Source organism: Etheostoma spectabile, chromosome 4 (genome assembly GCF_008692095.1).
Source record: "Etheostoma spectabile isolate EspeVRDwgs_2016 chromosome 4, UIUC_Espe_1.0, whole genome shotgun sequence".
Taxonomy (NCBI): Eukaryota; Metazoa; Chordata; class Actinopteri; order Perciformes; family Percidae; genus Etheostoma; species Etheostoma spectabile.
The window spans coordinates 11,721,850-11,743,886 of NC_045736.1; the positions used below are offsets into that span (position 1 = coordinate 11,721,850).

General features: G+C 42.0%; 1 protein-coding gene across 8 annotated transcripts in view; it reads left to right on the top strand.

Moving 5' to 3' along the window:
- Positions 1-6,982: 6,982 nt before the first annotated feature.
- anks1ab (ankyrin repeat and sterile alpha motif domain containing 1Ab) overlaps positions 6,983-22,037 on the top strand; it is a 48,602-nt gene continuing 33,547 nt past the window's right edge. For 6 of the 8 annotated variants that reach the window (XM_032512452.1, XM_032512456.1, XM_032512455.1 and 3 more), the window contains exons 1-2: positions 7,380-7,906; positions 18,398-18,470. In XM_032512452.1, the coding sequence (XP_032368343.1) occupies positions 7,613-7,906; positions 18,398-18,470 (367 nt within the window). In that variant the 5' untranslated portion in view covers positions 7,380-7,612. Of the gene's footprint in view, positions 7,126-7,379; positions 7,907-18,397; positions 18,471-22,037 lie in introns of those variants that run through there. The other 2 variants (XM_032512453.1, XM_032512459.1) reach the window with 2 other exon arrangements.

A 22,037-nucleotide genomic window follows, 5' to 3' on the forward strand; every position in this document is an offset into this window, starting at 1 on the left:
CAAAATAATAGCAGTGTTGTGTTCAATTAGTGAGGTGATTGATTCTGTGAAGAAACACGTGTCAATTATGGCCCCTATTTAAGGAAGGAAGCAAGCAAATGTTGTGCATGCTGGTTATAGAGCATTTCACACTGAAACACTCAGTAAAATGGGTCGTTCCAGACATTGCTCTGAGGAACAGCGGACTTTGATTTAAAAATGGATTGGAGAGGGGAAAACATTTGAAGAAGGCTGCTCAGCAAAAATGATTTCAAATGCCTTAAAATGGCACCCAAAGCCTGAACGACATGGGAAAAAACGCTCAACTACCATTCGAATGGATCGAAGAACAGCCAAAATGGCAAAGGCTCAACCAATGATCAGCTCCAGGAAAATCAAGGAAGACTTAAAGTTACCTGTGAGTACTGTTAGGATCAGACAAGAAGAAGCTATGTGAAGCAAAGTAGCGCAAGAAAGCCCCCCACCCCCCCCCCACCCCCCCGACCCCCCCCCCCCTCATGGTTCCAGAACAAGATTGATGTCATGAAGTGGCCAGCCAAATCCTCGGCCCTCAGTCCCATAGAACACTTGTGGAGTGACATAAAAAATGCTGTTTCTGAGGCAAAACCCAGTAATTCAGAGGAATTGTGGAATGTAGTTCAGTCGTCCTGGGCAGGAATGCCTGTTCACATGTGCCAGAAGTTGGTCGACTTCACGCAACACAGATGTGAAGCAGTTGTCAGAAATAATGGTTACGCAACTAACCATTAGTACAGTGATTCAAAGTAAAGAAAACCCTTGAGACATTTTTCATTTTATACAGTTAATGTTTGAGTTCGTAAAGAAAAAAGCAAATACTACTATTTTTTTGAACAACCTAATGTTCCTTTTTCTTTCTTTCAGTAACACAAACTGGATCAATTGTGGTCCTTTTTTGATTTGGAATTGACTGTGCAGTGTTCCCAATGCATTGGTATTATGGATTTAAAAGCTATTCTAAGGATTTTGAGCATTATTCACTTTTTAAACACACTGCTATTATTCTGAACACAACTGTACATGTGCACACATACAGTACGTACGCGCATGCATGCACGCATGAATACGCTGCAGGTGAGTACACAACTGCATGCACACAAATCCCTCTATCATGCCATCGTTTCTCATCTTACATACAAATGAAGGAACTACAGCTGGATTCCATGTGATTCTTATCTTTCCAGCAAACTGAATTTATCTGTCTTATCCGTCTTTATCCTTCTGTGGCCGGCAGCGGTTGTTATGGCACAAGATGCAATGCGGCGTGATAGAAAAGAATGAGCAATCCCTTATCACACCAGACCAAAAAAATGTTTTCCATTTGAAAAAGATGCACTATAAATGCTGTTATAACATCAGTGATAACCTGTTTTTGAAGGTGTGAATTCATGGCAACAATGCGGAAATGGCCCACTCAGGATTGAGTGCTCTCTATTTTACAATGTCACAACAATGGATCTGGTTCAAAGGCATCTGCAAGCTATCAACACTCCTTCGAGCCTTTAGATTTAGATTTCTGTGCCTCCAGGCATGGGACAAGAGTAGACAAGCACAAATGGGCTTTGAGCTAGATCCTAACATCGGAATGCTAACATGCTCGCAATGATGATGTATATTAGCTAGGTTGTATGTATTTATGTATGTGTATTAGGTTGTAATTAGAGCCCGACCGATAAAGGATTTTTAAGAACGATAGCAATACGAATATTTGATTATTTAAAAATCTGATATATCAGCCGATATATAGTTTAAACAAAGCAGTAAACGCGTTACAAAACATAAACAGATTTCCATAACATTAGTTATTTGTAGTTATTTATGAGTTCTTACTAAAATAATATGATACTAATTTGTTTTATTGCCCACAGAACAGAGGAACATCAAAATATATTAAAGGTCTGATAAATAAAATGTATAAAAATACCAACTTAAGATATGAAACTTGAAGTCCTTTGAACAAAAACACATTAACAAAAAAAACAGTGCTGCCAACAGGGACGTTGTAGAGCGTCCTCTGGTGGACAGACTATGCAACGACAACTCTAACAGGGACGTTGTAGAGCGTCCTCTGGTGGACAGACTATATAACAACAACACCACTAACAGGGACGTTGTAGAGCGTCCTCTGGTGGAAAAACTATGCCACGCCAACCACTAACAGGGACGTTGTAGAGCGTCCTCTGTGGACAAACTATGCAACAACAACACTAACAGGGACGTTGTAGAGCATCTTCTGGTGGACAAACTATGCAACGCCAACACTAACAGGGACGTTGTAGAGCGTCCTCTGGTGGACAGACTATGCAACGACAACACTAACAGGGATGTTGTAGAGCGTCCTCTTGTGGACAAACTATGCAACACCAACACTAACAGGGACATTGTAGAGCGTCTTCTGGTGGACAAACTATGCAACGCCAACACTAACAGGGACATTGTAGAGCGTCTTCTGGTGGACAAACTATGCAACGCCAACACTAACAGGGACGTTGTAGAGCGTCCTCTGGTGGACAGACTATGCAACGACAACACTAACAGGGACGTTGTAGAGCGTCCTCTTGTGGACAAACTATGCAACGCCAACACTAACAGGGACATTGTAGAGCGTCCTCTGGTGGAAAAACTATGCCACGCCAACACTAACAGGGACGTTGTAGAGCGTCCTCTTGTGGACAAACTATGCAACACCAACACTAACAGGGACATTGTAGAGCGTCTTCTGGTGGACAAACTATGCAACGCCAACACTAACAGGGACGTTGTAGAGCGTCCTCTGGTGGACAGACTATGCAACGACAACACTAACAGGGATGTTGTAGAGCGTCCTCTTGTGGACAAACTATGCAACACCAACACTAACAGGGACATTGTAGAGCGTCTTCTGGTGGACAGACTATGCAACGACAACACTAACAGGGATGTTGTAGAGCGTCCTCTTGTGGACAAACTATGCAACACCAACACTAACAGGGACATTGTAGAGCGTCTTCTGGTGGACAAACTATGCAACGACACCCACTAACAGGGAGTTGTAGAGCGTCTCTGGTGGACAAACTATGCAACGCCAACACTAACAGGGAGTTGTAGAGCGTCCTCGGTGGACAGACTATAACGACAACAAAACAGGGTGTTGTAGAGCGTCTCTTGTGGACAAACTATGCAACACAACACTAACAGGGACATTGTAGAGCGTCTTCTGGTGGAAAACTATGCAACGCAACACTAACAGGGACATTGTAGAGGTCTCTGGTGGACAAACTATGCAAAGCAACACTAACAGGGACGTTGTAGAGCGTCCTCTGGTGGACAGACTATGCAACGACAACACTAACAGGGACGTGTAGAGCGTCTCTTGTGGACAAACTATGCAAACCCACACTAACAGGGACATTGTAGAGCGTCCTCTGGTGGAAAAACTATGCACGCCAACACTAACAGGGACGTTGTAGAGCGTCTCTTGTGGACAAACTATGCAACACCAACACTAAAGGGACATTGTAGAGCGTTTCTGGGGACAACTATGCAACGCAACACTAACAGGACAGTTGTAGAGGTCTCTGGTGGACAGACTATGCAACGACAACACTAACAGGGTGTTGTAGAGCGTCCTCTTGTGGAAAAACTATGCAACACCAACCCTAACAGGGACATTGTAGAGCGTCTTCTGGTGGACAGACTATGCAACGACAACACTAACAGGGACTGTTGTAGAGCGTCCTCTTGGGGACAAACTATGCAACACCACACAAACAGGGACATTGTAGAGCGTTCTTGGTGGACAACTATGCAACGACAACACTAACAGGGACATTGTAGAGCGTCCTCTGGTGGACAGACTATGCAACGACAACACTAACAGGGACATTGTAGAGCGTCCTCTGGTGGACAGACTATGCAACGACAACACTAACAGGGATGTTGTAGAGCGTCCTCTTGTGGACAAACTATGCAACACCAACACTAACAGGGACATTGTAGAGCGTCTTCTGGTGGACAGACTATGCAACGACAACACTAACAGGGACATTGTAGAGCGTCCTCTGGTGGACAGACTATGCAACGACAACACTAACAGGGACATTGTAGAGCGTCTTCTGGTGGACAGACTATGCAACGACAACACTAACAGGGACGTTGTAGAGCGTCCTCTTGTGGACAAACTATGCAACGCCAACACTAACAGGGACGTTTTAGAGCGTCCTCTTGTGGACAAACTCGCATCGTCGCAGGACCATGAATTTGTACAATTTGTACAAAAGGATCTGTTCCAATCCATCTTGAAGATGTTAAAGATAATTGACAAAATGAGTAAAAACTTCGACCAATTCCTTGTCTGAAAACCATGAATGTCTGTACCAAATCTCACGGCAATACATCTACTAATTGTTGAGACAAACGTCCGACCAACGTTGAGATCCGTAGAGCAGGGCCGCTAGGGCGGCTAAAATATCAGTAAACCCCTGTGAACCAGTAGAGAGTTGTCAGATCCCTTTTCTATGGGGAACCTCATGCCTATTTTCCCACAACCTAAAGATTGTTAAAGATTTTATTGATAATAGAGTATTTGACAAAATTCACCGACTAACCCAATGAGATTATTAACTAAACCCAGTTAGACGCTGAGAAAAGATTGTATCCCCACCCTCCAATCTCTCTGTCTCTCTCACACTCTCACTGATGGATATCCAGCGCTACGTCTTCACTCAGCCATGCACGCTTGCCCTCCCATTTCCACGCTGAGGTCGGCTCTCTTCATCTGTTGGAAAGCTTTCACAGTAGCCGCACTTTTAGTCATTCTGAGCTGGTAGATTTTTTTGTTGCCTCTATTAAAGAGATTTATTTTATCCCTCAACTTTAAAGTTACTTATACAACAAAGCCATATTTGAGAGACATCTGTGTTTGATATCTCTAAAGTAAGGCAGTTAGCATCACTGTTTTACTTATTTCAAAATGTATTTGCTGTTTATTTTGTCGGCCTGTGAAACTACCTTTTTGCTTACAGTGTAAGTCCATTTTTAACATGATCTAGCACATTATTATTTGTAGGATTTCTCTGCTTGTTCAGTGACTGACAGTACAAATTCACACATTTCGGGACTCTGAAAATGAAAGCTTGGAAGAATGACGTCCCTGCTGCCTCGGGGAACAGATGACCTACAGGGTTAGCATTAGAACATTCTTCTCGGTGACTCTCGGGTTAACAGCCGCTCAAACTCTCCAAGGAGAAAAACACAAGCCAAACAAAACACTATGGGATTTCAGAGACTGAAGCATGGGCCTATATCTGTCATTTAGGTCTGTAGATTCCCAGGCATACAGGGAATTCTACAGCACATGTCATGTTGTTCATGAGAGGCTGATTTGGAGTTTTGTTGCCACTTCCAGATTTGTTTTGAAGCCAAACAGCCTATCTGACGGTAATAGCTTCCAAGGTTGATTAACTTTATTAGATCTTTTACCCAGTGGCCTCATTCTCCTTCTCCATGATGCCGGCTGATCAGGTGGGAACTGCAGGGCGCCAAAAATTGCAGAGAAGAATTATAATTTAGGGCTGGGGTGGTGAGAAAAGTGGTTTTAGAACTTGTACTTTTTTATTAAAAAAAAGTCAATTGGGAATGTGTACAATTACAAACACGCACAAGAATCCTGAAAAGGCATCCGTGTGTTTGGGAGCACAAACTGTTAAGGTGCACAAAGTCCATACACACAGACACCATGCACATACAACACTGCACTTCAGTGTGTGTGTGTGTGTGTGTGTGTGTGTGTGTGTTTGTGTGTGTGTGTGTGTGTGTGTGTTTACTGTACGCGCTGTCTCTCTGTGACTTGCACAGTGTGCATGTCTTTGTTGGAGAACAGTGTTCATGAGTCACCACTGTCTTTAGCCTGAGGCTCAGCAGCCAGCCAGCTAAGGGAGAGGATGCGTGTTTTATTTTAGTCGCTCTAATATGCCGTGAAGACATCATTATCTTGTAACATGTTGTATTCCACGGCCTCTATTGTTTAAAATGACACAGAATATGTGGATAACCTAAATTGTTTCATCCTCATCACAGTCATGGAGATCATTAAACGTGCAATTCAACTTGCGTCATTCAGATGGGTGGCTTTTCCTTATTGCCAGCTAAGCAGTGTGTGGCTGTGTGAGCCATCCTTGGCCAGCGAAGGATGTTATCTTTTCTGTCATGCACGTACCAGCGCTGCCCATAGGGAAGAGGTGAGCATGCAAAGGACTTGGCTGATTGAGGGCACAGGGCGCAGAGGCTCGCTGTGCTATGGTTTCCTGTGAATATCAAGGGTGTCTCACAAGAGACTCTTTTGTCAGCATCAACTCCCTTTTGAGAAGATTCATGAATAGCACTGAGTGTGCGAGATCTTTTCTACATTCCTCCCATATCGTCAACATTTCCTACCTTGATGTTTCTTTCTTCTCCTGAGCAGATCTCAAGAGTTCATTTTTCCCTTATACATCCATATCACAATAAAAAAACACTTTTTCGAAATTTATGTATGTAATTTATGTATCAGTACAATATTTTCCACTTAATATATTACAGAGACGTAGAGAAAAATCTCTGTAATATAATGGTTTTGGCATCAAAATAACTGTAAAGTGTTAGCACTTTGGCCTGGACTGGATTTGTGACTGTAAAATATGTGCATGAAAGTGTATCAGAGCTGAAGCTCCTGGTCAGGTAAAATGAAAAATAGGATATGCATCCAGAGGAGCACCCAAAATATTCTGCTGCACTGGGCAAATAAGTATAGACAGACAGACAGACAGACAGATAGACAGATAGACGGATAGACAGATAGATAGATAGATAGACTCAACTCAGTTACCTCAGTCTCTTGCAGACACACACAGACAGAAAAGGAGAAATCCCAACTCTCCCTCCTTTGAAATAGAGCAGCCACCCAGTGCGTCAGTAACCTGATTACCCCAGCTGTCAGTCTGAATAAGGCCAGGCTTTGGGATCCTCCCGTCCTCTGATCCTCAGTCCGGGACAGAGCAAGTCCTCCTAGAGAGTCTGGGAACAACCTCAGAACAGGACAGACACCAAAACACGGAGCAGGGAAAGCACCAGGGCTACAAAAGTCAACAGGTAAGAGGATGCAGAAATGAGGACATCTTTTATTTCAGCTGATAGTGATGTGTTTAACTTTTTAACCCTCAGACTTCTCAAGATGACCACATTACTGTAGATACATGACCTAAAACAACCTAAGTGGATAGGGGAGAGTGTATCAATTTAGGAGGGGAACTCTTTGAGTCAGCCAGTCACTAAGGGGAGGGCAACAGGATACAACTGTGGGTGGACCGTTATCATTGTTTCTGTGCACAACAAGTCTCTCACTCACATGCTTCCTTTCCCTCCAAACAGGAGCACTTTACATGAGTTAAAGGCTGTTTACTCAAGTATAGAATACTTATATAGTTTATTAATCTGTGTTTTTCAGTATTACATTTGACTGGCTTTCTAGAAGTTTAAAAGCTCCACGAAGATCTTGGATCACTCTTGGACTGACTAAACAAGTCCGAATACTGCAGGAAACTGTGGACCCTGTGCTGCACTTGGCAGCTCCAAAACAATGGCAGAGTGCACGCAGGATGCCAACCCCGCCAAGGTGATCCAGTATCCAAAAGCTGACATTAAGGATTTGAGAGAAGTGTCCGTTGATTCTACATCGGTGGTTGCGCTCAAAGTCAGACCTGCAGACCTGGGATTGATTCGAAGTTTGTCCAAGTCGGACTCTGACTTGCTGGCGTCACCACTCGAAGAAGAGGATGGCGGTCTGTCTGGCCGCAGCGGGTCCGTGTCTAACTGCAGCTCTGGGCAGCCGTCCATGGAGCGCATGCCTTCCTTTGCCTCTGAGTGGGATGAGGTAATACTCGAACTCTGGGGATGGGGAACCAGTGGGAGTGTGTAGATGACAGAGGGAGTGGCAGTGGCATTGTTAAGGCTTTGACAGGCTTTCAAGTAGAGTGTTTTTAATGTCCTTAGAGAGTGTGTTAGCGAGTGTGAATGGGTGTGAAAAAAGGCCGATGAGAGATGCAACTGAGGATTAGTGAGGAAAAAAAGAAAGAAATGGGAACGGGGGAAGCAGCACGTTTCAGGAGAAAGAAAGGAAGGAAGAAAGGAAGGAAGGAAGGGAGGAAGGAAAGCAGAGGAAACAGTATGAGAGCAGTGACCGGGACTGTAGACTGTAGTAACTCTACCCAGGCTGTTGGCGTAGAGTGCCTGTGGGTGAGTGCTTGAATGCATGAATGGCTTGATCACTTGCACCGACCTCCCTGTAGCAGCTCGGCATCCAAAACTAATTGGGCTTGTGCTGTCATTCCACATCCACTCAGTACATGTCTCAAGGGCCGACCCACGCTTCCACTGTCTCCTCCTGCACTCCTCTGGCTCCTTTGCTCCATTTTACGCCATCTACTTTCAGCCCACTGTGAGCAACCCCCCCCCCCCCAATCCCCACTAGCCTTAACGTGGGATTTTTGAGTACTTTGGAGTGTCAATGCAGTACACCCCAAAGCACTGCAAAGACCCTAATATTAGTCATAAATCCTTAACAACCAACCAAACCAGTTGATCAATGATAATATTTTATTATAGCATGCTGAAAGAAAAAATTATGCAATTTTTTTGAATGTCCACAGCAGTCTATAACATTTCCAAAATATAACATCCTATTCAGAATATTACGTTATTTTCTGGCATAGTGCAATATCTTGTCATAACCAACTGATATCTTGTTTGAGGTACAGTGAAAAGCCGAGAAAATCTATCTTATCTACTTTGACTTTATGCTGATTTGATTTTATCTGCAGATTTGACAAAAAGGAAGTTAGAGCTACAATAAATAATAACAGGTATGTTTCACAAACCTGGCTATAGACATTTTGGTCTGGATTGAGCACAGTTATCTTTCTTTTGGGGATTTTCTTTTACTTAGCGCTGCTAGCTGCTCTTAAAGCAGACCGAAGGGGCTTCTATGCTGTTCGTCAGCTTCAGTTCCCCAAAAAGACGCACAATTCTTCCTCACATGCTGCTCTGAGCTGTCAATTACAGGTGCTGGTAATGCTTATTTTTAGTTCCTTATAAATGGTGCCCCATTTGTAAGGAACATGCATTTTTGGGATGAGCAGCAGAGCTGAGCATGTGGGTTGCGCCCATGAAAAATTTGCCAAATCTTCTCTGCCAATGCCAAACAGCTTATTCTGCCATTGACTCGTTTGGTGTTTGGTGGATCGGATGATTGAAGTTTGAAGAAACAAGACATATTGGCAATTTAACAATTTATTAATTTCACAAACAGGGGCATCAGTAGTGTGTGGACGAACCATACACAACCACAGCCTGGCACCTCCTCTGTGTTGGTCACTCTGGCACGAACATCACGCCCAGGCTGATCCCACAAGTGTTCAATAGGGTTGAGGTGAGGACTGCTGGCAGGCCATTCCGTCCTATCCACTCCCACATTGTGGAGGAAGTCTCTGATAAACCCTGTCCTGTGTCTTCTTGGAGGATAGAGTTCGGTCCCAGACTGTGGAGATATAGGATGGCCACTAGTTGCAGAATCCGTCACCTGATAGTCAGCACCTGGGCGTACCAGTAGCTCAAAACAAGAGTCAATAGCAAAGGAAAGCTGTTTGGCATGACAGAGACGATTTGGCAAATCTTTCAGGGCGCAACCCACATACTCAGCTCTGCTGCTCATCCCACAAATGCATGTTCCTTACAAATGGGGCACTATTTGAAAGGGAACTAAACAGGCTTTCCAACGGTATAGGATTTATTGCCAAAAAGCATTGTTACCACAGAGAAATAATCTACCAAACACAAATTCCCTTACAGGTTGTGCCAAGTTTACATTTTATTACAGTGTGTCTTTGCATGTAACAACCGAGCATCCTCATGTTAGATGTGTAGTTTAACGCACACATGTGTGTGAAGATTATTATATTTTCAAATTTTTTATAGGCAGTGTTTTCACTGTATACAGTGTAAGTCATATTTTAATATAATTATATTGTTTTTCAATTGTAATTGTGATTTTAACAAATAATACAACTTTAAGGCTAATGTTTGTTGTAGAAACTACAAGTGAGGAAGCACTACTTTGTTCTAACAGCAATGTAATGCAAAGCAGGTGCTGCTGATGCATGGATAGACAGATACATGATGCACAAAAAAATTCACTGATGTTGACTTAGTCTTTAGGTCTTTAATACGTTTATGTAGACTCTGCACCAACAACCAAGCGCTCATTACTTAGCAATACATAATTCTCCGATTCTGATTCATTTCCCTATTTGGATTTGAATCAACCTTGAAACTGCTCAAACTTGGACCGGGGCATGTCCTGGACTCGACCTGAGCGGTCTTGACAACAGCCCTGCCTAAGTTATGGTCACATATTGTATAGTAAAATGGCTCTGTCTTTTACAGTATGTTGGAGCATGCACCTTTTTCATCCTTACAACAAGTGCAACAAGTTGGGTCACCAGAGTTCTTAGACATTTTGAACTTTTACTTGGCTTTGTTTATCCCTCTCTTTGTCATCCCACCCTGCCCCATGCATGCGCCCTGCTCCACCCCTCTGCTCTCTTGTAGAACTGTTTATTCAGGCTATGTTGGGTGGGGTGTCCTGTTCTCAAGGGCATCCTGTTTTGCAGCTGCTCTTGAGTGTCTAGGGCTGTGTGTGTGTGTGTGTGTGTGTGTGTGTGTGTGTGTGTGTGTGTGTGTGCGCGTGGGTGGTCAAGGCAAAAATGGACTCTGGCTTGTGAGTATATCTCATGAAGCAATCAGCCACCATCAAACATTGAAGCGACACGCGAGGCTCAGAGAGAGGCTTGGCTTTAGATTAGGTATATAAACGCACACACACACCTATGCCACTACACACACACACACATAATACAAAAATACTGAATACAAATGCTGGTATTCATATTGTGTTATCATAAAGAGGAAGTTATGAGATAAAGTATACCACATTGACATTTTCAGTGGAATATATACATTTTGAATTTTATCATGTCTGGCAGCTTGTGTAATGCTGACCATTTTTCCTTTTTTGACTAGTTTTGTAGTGAAAGCCCTTGGTATTTAAATTTAGATTTTTTGTTTAAATAAAGAGAAGAACAGTATTTGTCGATTTCTTTCTGGCAGCTTCCTTTCTGAACAACTTACAGAGCTAAAATGGTCAGGTGTCCTATTTGTACAGTGCAGAATATTTGTGTGAGTGTATTTATACCCATGTTTAGCCTTTGGGATGTGTCATTAGTCTAATTAAATAAAACTTTAATAAAGGAAATACTCAATGGATAACCTCAAAGCTATACGCACCACATTCACTCTCACTCAGTCTCACCCCTGTGTTATGGTTCAGCTTCATAATACTCTCTACCTGTCAGCTTTTGTTGGATTAGTAAACCATTATTTTGACATTTGACTGGAGGCATCTGTATGGATGCTCACTCTTTATCATTGTTTAATGTATGATCACATGGCGTAGCCTACTGGTAAAAAAGTAAAAAGTAAGTCATTTATTGTAGGAAAAATGGTTCAAGGCTGTCATATGTATTATATTTGGAAGATGTGACATAATCAACACTGACAGCCACACTAACTTCATTATGTTTTTATGTGTTTATGTATTTTCAGGTGGGTTTTCTCCTTTTCCTTTAAGATAACAATCTTGCTGTACTAATAATATAAATAGCACATATGATTAGGTTGATTGATGTCTTCACCACATCTGTTCAATACTCAAAAAGCAAAGGTTAACACAAGCACATGTTACAGATGCTTGAGTGGCTTCATTTATGTGTGTGTACTCCCAGCAGTTTCCTCAGGTCATTACGCATGCAAGCTTTTAAAGTGCATGCAGTGTGTGTGTGTGTGTGTGTGTGTGTGGGGGGGGGGGGGGGGGGGGGGGGGGGGGGGGGGGGGGGGTGCGTGTGTGTGTGTTTATATGCTGCTACACCTACTAATGGCTTGGGTCTTACATAACACAAGTAGATGAAAATACCCAATATTTTACTATGTTACTTTTGGTTCATTACAGTCTTTTTTTAATGTATATGATTTATGCCCTTTTCTAATATAGTAAGTTGGAAATTGAATGTGTGAAAGCCGATATACAAAGCTCTTACTGTATAAATTAAAATTAGTTTTTAAAATATACGTATTTGAATTGGCCACAGTGAAAAAGAAATAGAATGAACTTACAAAAAGCATCTTCATGTTGGTTAATTCAGTTAATATAGAGGGAATATTTTCAAAGTACATGTAAGCTGGTTTATAATTCATATGGAGAGCCACGGCAGAGTGAACACAAGATCTAGTTAGACAGATGTGGTACATGAATATGAGAGTAGTGGTGTGGGTGTTGGTGGGGGCTGGGTGGGAGACGGCCACATTGCTCGTAAGATTTCTCACCAGGTGTAACACATGAGACGCCACATTTCATCGCTGTTTTAAAAATGTGACCTTAACATGTGACCGCGGCGGAACTTTAATTCATGGGGCCGTTCTATTTAACGGTTAATGGTCACAGTTTTAACGTGTAGATAAAGTTGTGGAATGAAAGTAAGGCAACAAAACCCCGTAGTTAAGGTTAGGGGATAACCAATCAGGAATTGGCTTAAAACGAGTCACATATGACTACTCAAATGAGGATATTATGCCACGTCAGGGACAACATGGTGTCACAGAGTAAAGTCTGTAACAGAGTTTTCACACAGGGCATGAACCACAGCCTCCTTATTGAAAGCCCTGTGCTGGATTGAGCCATCCACCACCCGTTACCACCAACCTGCCTCCTTACACGGAATTTGGCGCTCTTTGTCACCCTGCTTACTCGTTTGCCGTCGCAACAATTACTACAGACAAGAGAGGTCGCCGCCTAACAAGATACGTAACTATGGGGTGTTATGAGCTGCGTGCACAATCAACCTATATGGTTGTTCTGTGGGTGAGGGCGGAAAAAATCATAAAGCAGCATTACTTTCCCTAAAAACATAGTTGCTTATCAATAATAACCTAATATTAAGTTATCTGTAGGAGTTGCAAAAGAACATAGCCCAAGTATGTAAAGACATACACGCAATACTTTTGTAAAAGAAAGTTCATTTTATTAATGATTCTAGCCCCTGACATTTTGCTGAAACAAGTAGTTGATTAATCAATTATTTGATCTACAGCAAAATAATTGTTAGTTATCTTGATAGTCGGTAAATCTTTTCAATCATTTTTCAAAAATAGCAGTTGATGGACTACCTTTCATCCATCAGTCAAGTTTAGAGTCTTTTTTTTGTACAGGTGAAAAAAATACACGGTAAGCATTATAATTTGTGATAATCTGACATTACCTAACATTAAGTCCCCATTCCAGCTCTACCTGACAAGATGGATGTAGGAGAACTCCATGGTAAAATCTCTAAGTGAAGTAACATGCACTCTAGAATACAGCTGAGGTGGTACTGCAAGTATCTTACATTTATTTTCATGTAGTGATTGATAAAAAAGTAGGTAGTGTATGAAGACCCAAGCTGGTGGTCTCCAGTCCCTGACTAAAGACAGCCAGTCAGGAAGTAATACCAATACAAAAATAAATGCTATTTTCCTTTACAGTTAATATGACTAAAATGTGTTTGACACTTGGAATGATGAAAGATTATATTCTTTACCTGCAAACAGGTAAACCAAACCAAACACTTATGTCACCATGCCTCGCCACATATGCAGTACACCACGAAGGCCTTATTTACGCTGTGTGGTTTCAAAGCTGTCAAATGAATAAAAATCAATCCGAATCATGAGGACTGCTGGATAGAATTATCCGGATCTGGGTCTTGTATTGTGAGGAGCAACTGGCCCATCTGTCTTTATTGACAATGATACTGAGGCGGTAATCCTGTTTCCAGGCCAGCGCCATTGAGGCAGGCAGCCTTTTGGGTTAGTTTATTGTATCCATCATTACCATTATCTGTTCTGCTTTGGGCTCACTGCATCATTTATTTGCAGGAGACATTGGCTCAGTGGACAATTTTTTTCACTCCCTATCGCTAGAGCACATCGTTCAAGATTATTTCACATTATCTTCTTAGCTAGCATGTAGTCGTCTAGACAAGAAAGATGGTAGGAAGATCCCAAGCTGTTAAAAACACATGACAACATGAATGGAGAGAATATCACCTCTCTGTAACCAATGTACTCAAAAATGTCAGTATTTATACTGACATTGGCTCATTTTTTCAAATGAGCACAAATTAAAATCGAGAAGCAGCTTAAAACCCGACAAATTGTGGATGGTGAGGCAACTTCAGGAGCATGTTGTAAAACAAAAAATGGGAGTAAACAGTTGGCTTTCCTCTTTTGAAGTTTAATTGGCAGTGGTGTTCTCAGTATAATAGACAGCTCATGCCTCATACAGTTGGTACAAAAATAATAAAGTATAGCCATATCTTGTATTCCACTGCAGGTATAATATCTAGAGTCACACACTGTATTAGAATAAGTGTTTAATGTTCAACTGGGACAAAACTATGGTTTCTAAATAGGCTTCTATTGTTTTTGCTGATTTATTATTCTGGTTTATGATTCTGTTCTTCAAAGCCCGTAGCTGACAGTGATTAATGATAATGATAATAGAGGTGGCATTGAGATTAATGTACTGTAACTCCCTTTTGTTAACTGTCTTATGCAACTGTTGTATTTGTTGATTTAAAGTGCGCCAGTTCCACCCTTTTTTCTGTTCTCTGTGCTCTTTAGCTATTCCAAAAAACGGTTAAAAAATACTCTATAAAAGCTTGACTTCTTGGCAGGAGAAGTCAGAAAACACAATTGGGAACATTTCCAATTCATTCTAATTACATTAGAATATTCAATTTCCCGGTATAATTTATTATTTCGGGACTGATGGAACAGCGCCACATTTGTATATACTGTATACATACAAATACAGCACTGCCCCCCCCCCACCCCCCACCCCCTGGGTGGCGGAAACATGTAATTGCATTGTTTCAAAAATGAGTGGAAGAATTATTCCGCCAACATAATTATTCCGCCAACAACTGTCTATTGCATTCCAAGACACTGCATTGCCGCGATTAGAAGGGCAAATTGTTAAATTGTTCCAATGTAATTTGCAATCTGCTTTAAAAAATAAACATATATGTTTATTTAGCATGTTCGTTTTGTCCATATGTGCTTGTGCTGTGTTCCCGAAGTATTAGGCCAGGCCTCAGCTGCTACAATGAGGTTTTTGGTTGAAGCCACGTTGATTTAAGTCAGCAATCTGTTGTATTTTGATTGCCTGAAAAATAAATTGCATCTAATCTTTCTTGGGTCCAATCACAATCACAGACCCAAGCTCAGTAGCAGTTGGGCCAGTTGGGCCTGACTCTGTAAAGTGTCCAAGGTCTGTTTTTCAGTTTTCCAGCTCCAGTCCTTCACCACAGTTTTTCTTGCGTTCTTCTAAGGATTTCTGTGTCCTAGAGTATGATTATCTTACCGCCACGGGCTTGTCCTCTAATCATAATCTCTTCAATTAAATCAAGACCAATCTTCAGAGGATCTGGTCTCAGGCTCTTGGATGAAAAAGAAAACGTGTTTCCTATACATTTAGTTTGAGATAAACAAGTTCTAATATGCAGGGGTACTGCAGATTGAGGACATAAATTGATCACAAAACTTCTGTCAACCACTTGATTTGTATTGAAAATAAGCAAAACTGGTTTCACTTGCATAAACAATGTTCACTTTTTAAGTACAAAATGGATAATTTGTACAGAGCACAGAACCTACAGATCAACCTGTATTAAAATGTGAATCACTTGAGGATGTGGAGCTATTAATCAGAGTTGAGCCCCAGGGATTTATTGGCAGTCCACTCGTATCTCCGTGTGCTTTACAACTGCACTCGATACATTTCTGTGTGAATAGATTTTCTTAGTTCATTATTTCCATCCTGCTCCCAGACATTCACTGGAAAGCGCTCTTTGTGTCTATCCTGTTGAGAGCTGACTTGCTGGTCAGGGTAACTGCACCTTTCCCGTTTTAATACATGTCCAGTAAGGAAAACTCAATTCTGAAATATGCTTATCTTCACATCTAACTCTCGGCAAGAAACCAAATAAGCATATTTCCTAAAATGTCAAACCATATGGTTAAAGAAAAACTCTGACTGTCGTCTGTATGTGCTGAAGTTAAAAGCTGAAGTACATTAAAGCTGAAGTGGATTTTATAGTTAAAGGACGGCACGGTGGTTCAGTGGTTAGCACTGTTGGGTTCGGGTAGCACTGTGGCTTTGCATGTGGCGTGAATGTGAGCGTGATTGGTTGTCTGTTCCTGTGATTGACTGTCGACCCTGTCCAGTGTGTACCCCGCCTTTTTACCCAATGCCAGATTGGGATTGGCTCCAGTCTATAAGCCGCTATAGCTAATGGATGGATGGAAAAACGACCAATTGACCTGTGTTTGTTTTCAATTTCACGTTTACATTCAACTCTATTTCATGAAAATTGTAGGTTGACACACTTGACCACAATTTTCTTGTATTATTATTTTTTTTGAATAACAAAAAATAAAAGTCAATGTTTGTCCATCTACCATATCGTGCACATGAATGAGGCTGCATGTGCATGGTGTTATGAAATATTTCAGCACTTTGCCTATGACGCTGGTTTCCCTAGAGACAGCATGTTGGTGATGAGTTTATCAAAGGTGCACTTAAGCTCAGATGTAATGTAGTACTGATGTGTGTGTGTGTGTGATATAGAATGTAACTGGGTTAATTCAAAGAGTAATGTGAGGTCTGTATTGCTGGAGGCATATGCCACGCGTCCCACGTGCCTCACTTCCAAATGAATCAAGGCTTTTCCACAGTGTTGATGCCACTAGCGGAGTGCATAGGGCTTTTTCAAACACTAAATATTACATCAAATAAGCCTGGCTGTGTCTCTGGTGTCATTTGTGGAAGCAGAACCAGCTTTTCAGGCTTGAAGATCTTCATTTCCGATTGTGAATAGACTACTCTAGTGATTCTAAATTTAGTCCCCAGCCTGATCTGCAATAGCCTGGCTCCGCCCTCCTACGTACTTCTGCTCAATTTTATTTTGATTTCAGTTCTACGTCTGGGTTTGCGGTCTGGGTTTGGGGGTGGTAGCAGCTCAGTCAGTAGGTAGTTGGGTTGGGAACCGGAGGGCCGCATGTATAGGTACTGAGCATGTGTGTGTAATTCAGGACTGTGTGTGATAACAACAGAGTGTGAATTGTAATTGTAATTGTAAGTGTCCAATCAGCAAACAGATGGAGCGATTGAGAATGATGACGTAGAGGTTGTGCGCACGGTGCGCTAGTTTGAGCTGTAGTTCCGTAATGGCGGCGGAGAAAAATGCAAACCAAGCCGTTCGGTCTGTCCAGAATATTATCCAGAAGTTAAATCCTGAACAAGAACAATCTTTGCTGAGTTTTGTTGGTGGCCATAAAGTTGTGGCTCTCCTCCCCACTGGGAATACAGTTAAAAAATAAAGTTAAAATGAATTTTTAAATGGGACACGTCCATCAGTCTAATTGTTGAAAGTCCTGTGTTCCACTACGCCTCCCCACACAGGACTTCCTGTCATCACCAGGAATTTGACAGACAACCAGCCCAAACCCGCCCTAAAACCACAAATACTTATATTTTTAACAGCACTCGACACCATATCTTTACATTTCTATATTTGTTGGAATTTGAGTTACTGTTACCAGTTATACAGTTATCTAGCAAATAAACAGCAAACAAGCTGGAAATGTATTTTGACTCTCCTGGAAAGCCAGAGACTACTTAAATAAACATTTTTTCCCTCTAAGCCCCTGAACAACTCTTCTCTGAGTTGCTCTGTAATCTCCTGCATGCAGCATTGTGCTCACTTAACCTTGCAGTAAGCTGTTGCCTTCTTCTCTGAAGCTTAAATAATACAGGTCTCAGAGCGCAATCAAATACTTGACAGATTTGAATCTCTGGTGGGTTCATTTGTGCTACATGACTGTATGGGCCTTAATAATTTATTTCAACAGCTTCTAGATTGTAATTCACCTCATCACCCTGCGATGTTTTGTAGAGTAGTGGGTTAGTCATTGAATGGCTGTCCACGTTGGACCTTTGCTTGTAATCCATCATTGCAAAAAGTAGCCCGCCTCCTCCCCAATATTCCCAGCACCGGCCGCTCTGTCCTCAATGGTTTGGCTGTGGTGGGATGGAGGAGGTTCAGACAGGAGTTTAATTCATGTTTTGAAGAATTTCCCACTGTTCTGTATTGATTCGTTTTTCATTAGCAGCTGTTGACATTTTCTCGTGTTTCACGCCTATTCTCTTTAACAGATTGAGAAGATCATGAATTTGATTGGAGCAGGCATTGAAACGTCCCAAAAGAAACAGCCCACGCCAAGTTCAGGTAATGCCTCGCCATCTATAACGTTTCCATGTTGATGGAATTTTTTATGTGACTTTGTCAAATTTTCAGATATATGACCATGTGGTGTGTAATTTATTGGTTGGTTAATGCAAAATGACAACTGGGGGAAATATGGGGAATTAAATGAGTCTTATGCATTAACCATTCATTAAGCTCTTAATTGCCCTGCTTAATTGCTGCATTCGTGATTGCCCCGTAATGTTATGTTAGAAGCAACCAACATTTTTACACCCTGTAACTGCTTTCATTTGTGAGCAGCTTTTCTAAAAGATGCTACTCCGTATTCAAACACACCTTCAGAGAGGATGGATGGGAATTTTGTTCTCCTTATGAGTCACAGAGATTCAAGCTGACATTCCTTTGGCACCTTATTGTTATTTCTTACACACAAGGTTTTCCACTTTCTGGGAAATCTAATTCTAAATTCCCCTCACTGCCACATATTTGTTTTCTGGAGTTATACTGTAGATCTCAATGAGGCTTGAATTGATAGTACGCTTCATCACGTGTCCTTAAGGCAGTGCAGAGGGAGAAGCCAGCTGGCATCTGCTCAGTGTGTTTAGATAACACTCCTGACTTGAGAAAGTGTAAACCTAGCTCTATTAGAGACTCTGCCATACGGTGGTTTCCTCATTAGCGATGGGGCAACCGGCTCTTTTACGCGAGTCGGTTCAACCGGACGGGGGTTGCCCTACCGAGTTATTAGATTCGGTCACCAGGTCCCGTGCACGAGACATAAAGGCTTCTGGGATCAGAGAACCAGACACCAGTTTGATTACATAGACTCATGCATTTGGCCCGGTTACGGTCTTGTACAGTTGCCTGGTGCGCGGTCTTCTCGTGCCAGCCTACCTACCATGTAACTAACATTTAACTCAACGACCACAATGACATGACGTGATTTGTATGGGATATCCATCGGTATTGTAGCCTATGAATTGCAATCATCTAAGATGCAGGAGCAGTAAGACACAGAACATTTGCCATAAAAAAAATATATAACACTAATTAGGATTACAATAAACACTTTCATCACTTTATGTCAATATTCTCTAATGCATTTATCAGTTCTTTCCAGGCCCCTTTTAACCATTGCACAGTATTCATATTATTGTTATTTTAAGCCAAAAGGAGATTAAAGTGAAGCTGTTTTCCATGATTTTACGTAATTGTGGTTAGTTTGACTTCCACCCAAGCATTCTTAGATTAATTGCTATCCTAACAACTAAGACCTGAGGTTATTCTACATTACATAAGAGGAAATATGTTGTTGTTTTTTTGTTTGTTTTTTCTTCTACACATATAGGTGTGTGTGCTATTTGTAGAAGAACAGCATGCAGAAATTGTCCCAGATTCAGCTGAGTCATGCAGTCGCTGCTCTGATTTTAATCGGAGATTGTGCACAAGTAGTTCTGAAAGGTTGCAAAGATGCGTTTGTTGCTATTTTTGGACGTGTCGCTTAGGAAAGAGGTCATATTTCTTTTACCACAATGTAATGAAAGGGAACAAACAGGTACTCTTCAGAGTCATCAATAGGAGAGGGAGGGAGGAAGAGAGAGCGAAAGAGAGAGAGAAGAGGAGAGGATTTGAAACGGGAAGAAGATAAGGGAGATTACCCAAAGATTAAACCTAAACTATGACTCTTCATTCCACTTTTATCTTTTTATTGTGACAGGGCTGGGAAAACCTTATCCTCTGTCTCTGTTTTTATTTCATCCTTTCCCTTGTGTACTGTCTCTCTTAGATCAGGAGCCAAGGACGGCCAATTCACCCTTAGATTTCTGAATAGCAGATTTTTTGCGGCAACAAAAAACCCTGCAATTTTGTAGCATTCTGCATGCTCAAGGATGAAGTTGTTTGTGTTGTGTGTCCATCACCAGTGCCTCGATTGTGTGTTAAGAAAGCACTGAGTAATTGAGCTTAAAAAGAGAGAGGGAGCGGTGAGAGAGCTCGGCTAACAGCACACAGGAGGAATCGGCTCAATTTGTGTACAGGAAACTCTGACGTTCAAAGGAAAAGAGTCCGCCTTCAGTTTCTCTGAATTAATTCAGCTTTGCGGCTCATTTTCTCCAGTGCTTGGTTGTGTTAACATGGAGCTAGTGCTTTTCTCCTGCTCTGATTAAGAGAAGGCACGGCTTTATCTCGGCACAACCTCTACCTCTTCTTCTGTAAATAGGTCTTTTGGGCGCTCCTTGGGGCCAAGTCTAGAGCGAGCAGGGCTCAAACAGTAGAGAAACCCACTTGGACAGATTTGACAGCGTGGCCTGTTTAAGGAGAGGATAAGACAATGACCCAGTTCCCCCCCCCCCCCCCCCCCCCCCCCCCCCCCCTTCACAGAGGAGCATTGGATACTCTGTCAGTCAGTAATTAGGTCCTACTACCGTGGGAGGTGTTGATGTCCCAAATGAACGGAAGTAATTGGATGGGGTGGCGGGTATTTTTAACCGTCTTTCTTTAACTGTCTGGAAATTGTGGTGTAAGAGCTGACTTTGGGATGAAGCTCAGGAGGAAAGAGTAAAGAAGGAGGAGTTGTGGAATCTCGTAGTGAATCATAATTAGTCCACTTCAATCCTTCTTACGTCCTATTACCATCTTATCTCGCCCATGTGTTTCCTCGCCTACTCCTTTATTAGTCTTTCTCTGTCTCTTATTTGTCTCCTGCTCAGTCTCTCCCTCTCCCTTTATCTCTCACTCCTTCCTTCCATCATCTTCCTCCTCAGTCAGGGCAAATCTGACAGCAGCTTTTCTACCTGATAATGAAAGATGATCGCCAGAGTAACAGGGGTACAGTCGGCCAGGGGCGGATTGGCCATCTGGCAAATCTGGCAAATGCCAGAGGGGGCCGGAGCATTTTTTTTAAAATGTGGGCCGGTCCGATTTTTTTTTTTAAATACACAAATAAATTGTCTTTACAGGCCAACAGTGCATAAGACAGGTTTTTATCACTTGCACGATTTCACTATGGTTATGATAATAATAATAATAATAATAATGTATACTTTATTAGTCCCACAAGGGGAAATCACAATTTACACTCTGTTGTCATTACACACATTATACACAAGCCCGAATTACACACACATGCTAATAATAATAATAATAATAAATATTAAGCATCCCTGCTAACAATTTTTGGTTTCTAGAACATTCTGGGAACGTTCGTTTTTGGTTGTGGGAATGTTCCCTGAAGGATAGGTTTGGTTAGGTTTCGGTTGTGTTTTGGAAAGTTGGGTTAACGTTCTGGGAAGTTTTTGGTGACATCGAACGTTCTTAGAACATTCCATTAACGTTGCAACCTTTAGAGAACATTCCCCTAACCTTTAAAAAACTTTGGCCAGTCAGCCATGGCCGGCCTGGTCCCAAGATAGGCCGACCGACCCAACCACAAGTTACTCAAATTAGGATGTTCAGTCAAACTAAAGCAAAGTTCAGGCTGTTCCAGACCCTCCCGGTGAGCCTGCTGCTCTGGGGGACTGGGTGCCTGTACCGGACCCTCCCGGTGAGCCTGCTGCTCTGGGGAACCGGGTGCCTGTACCGGACCCTCCC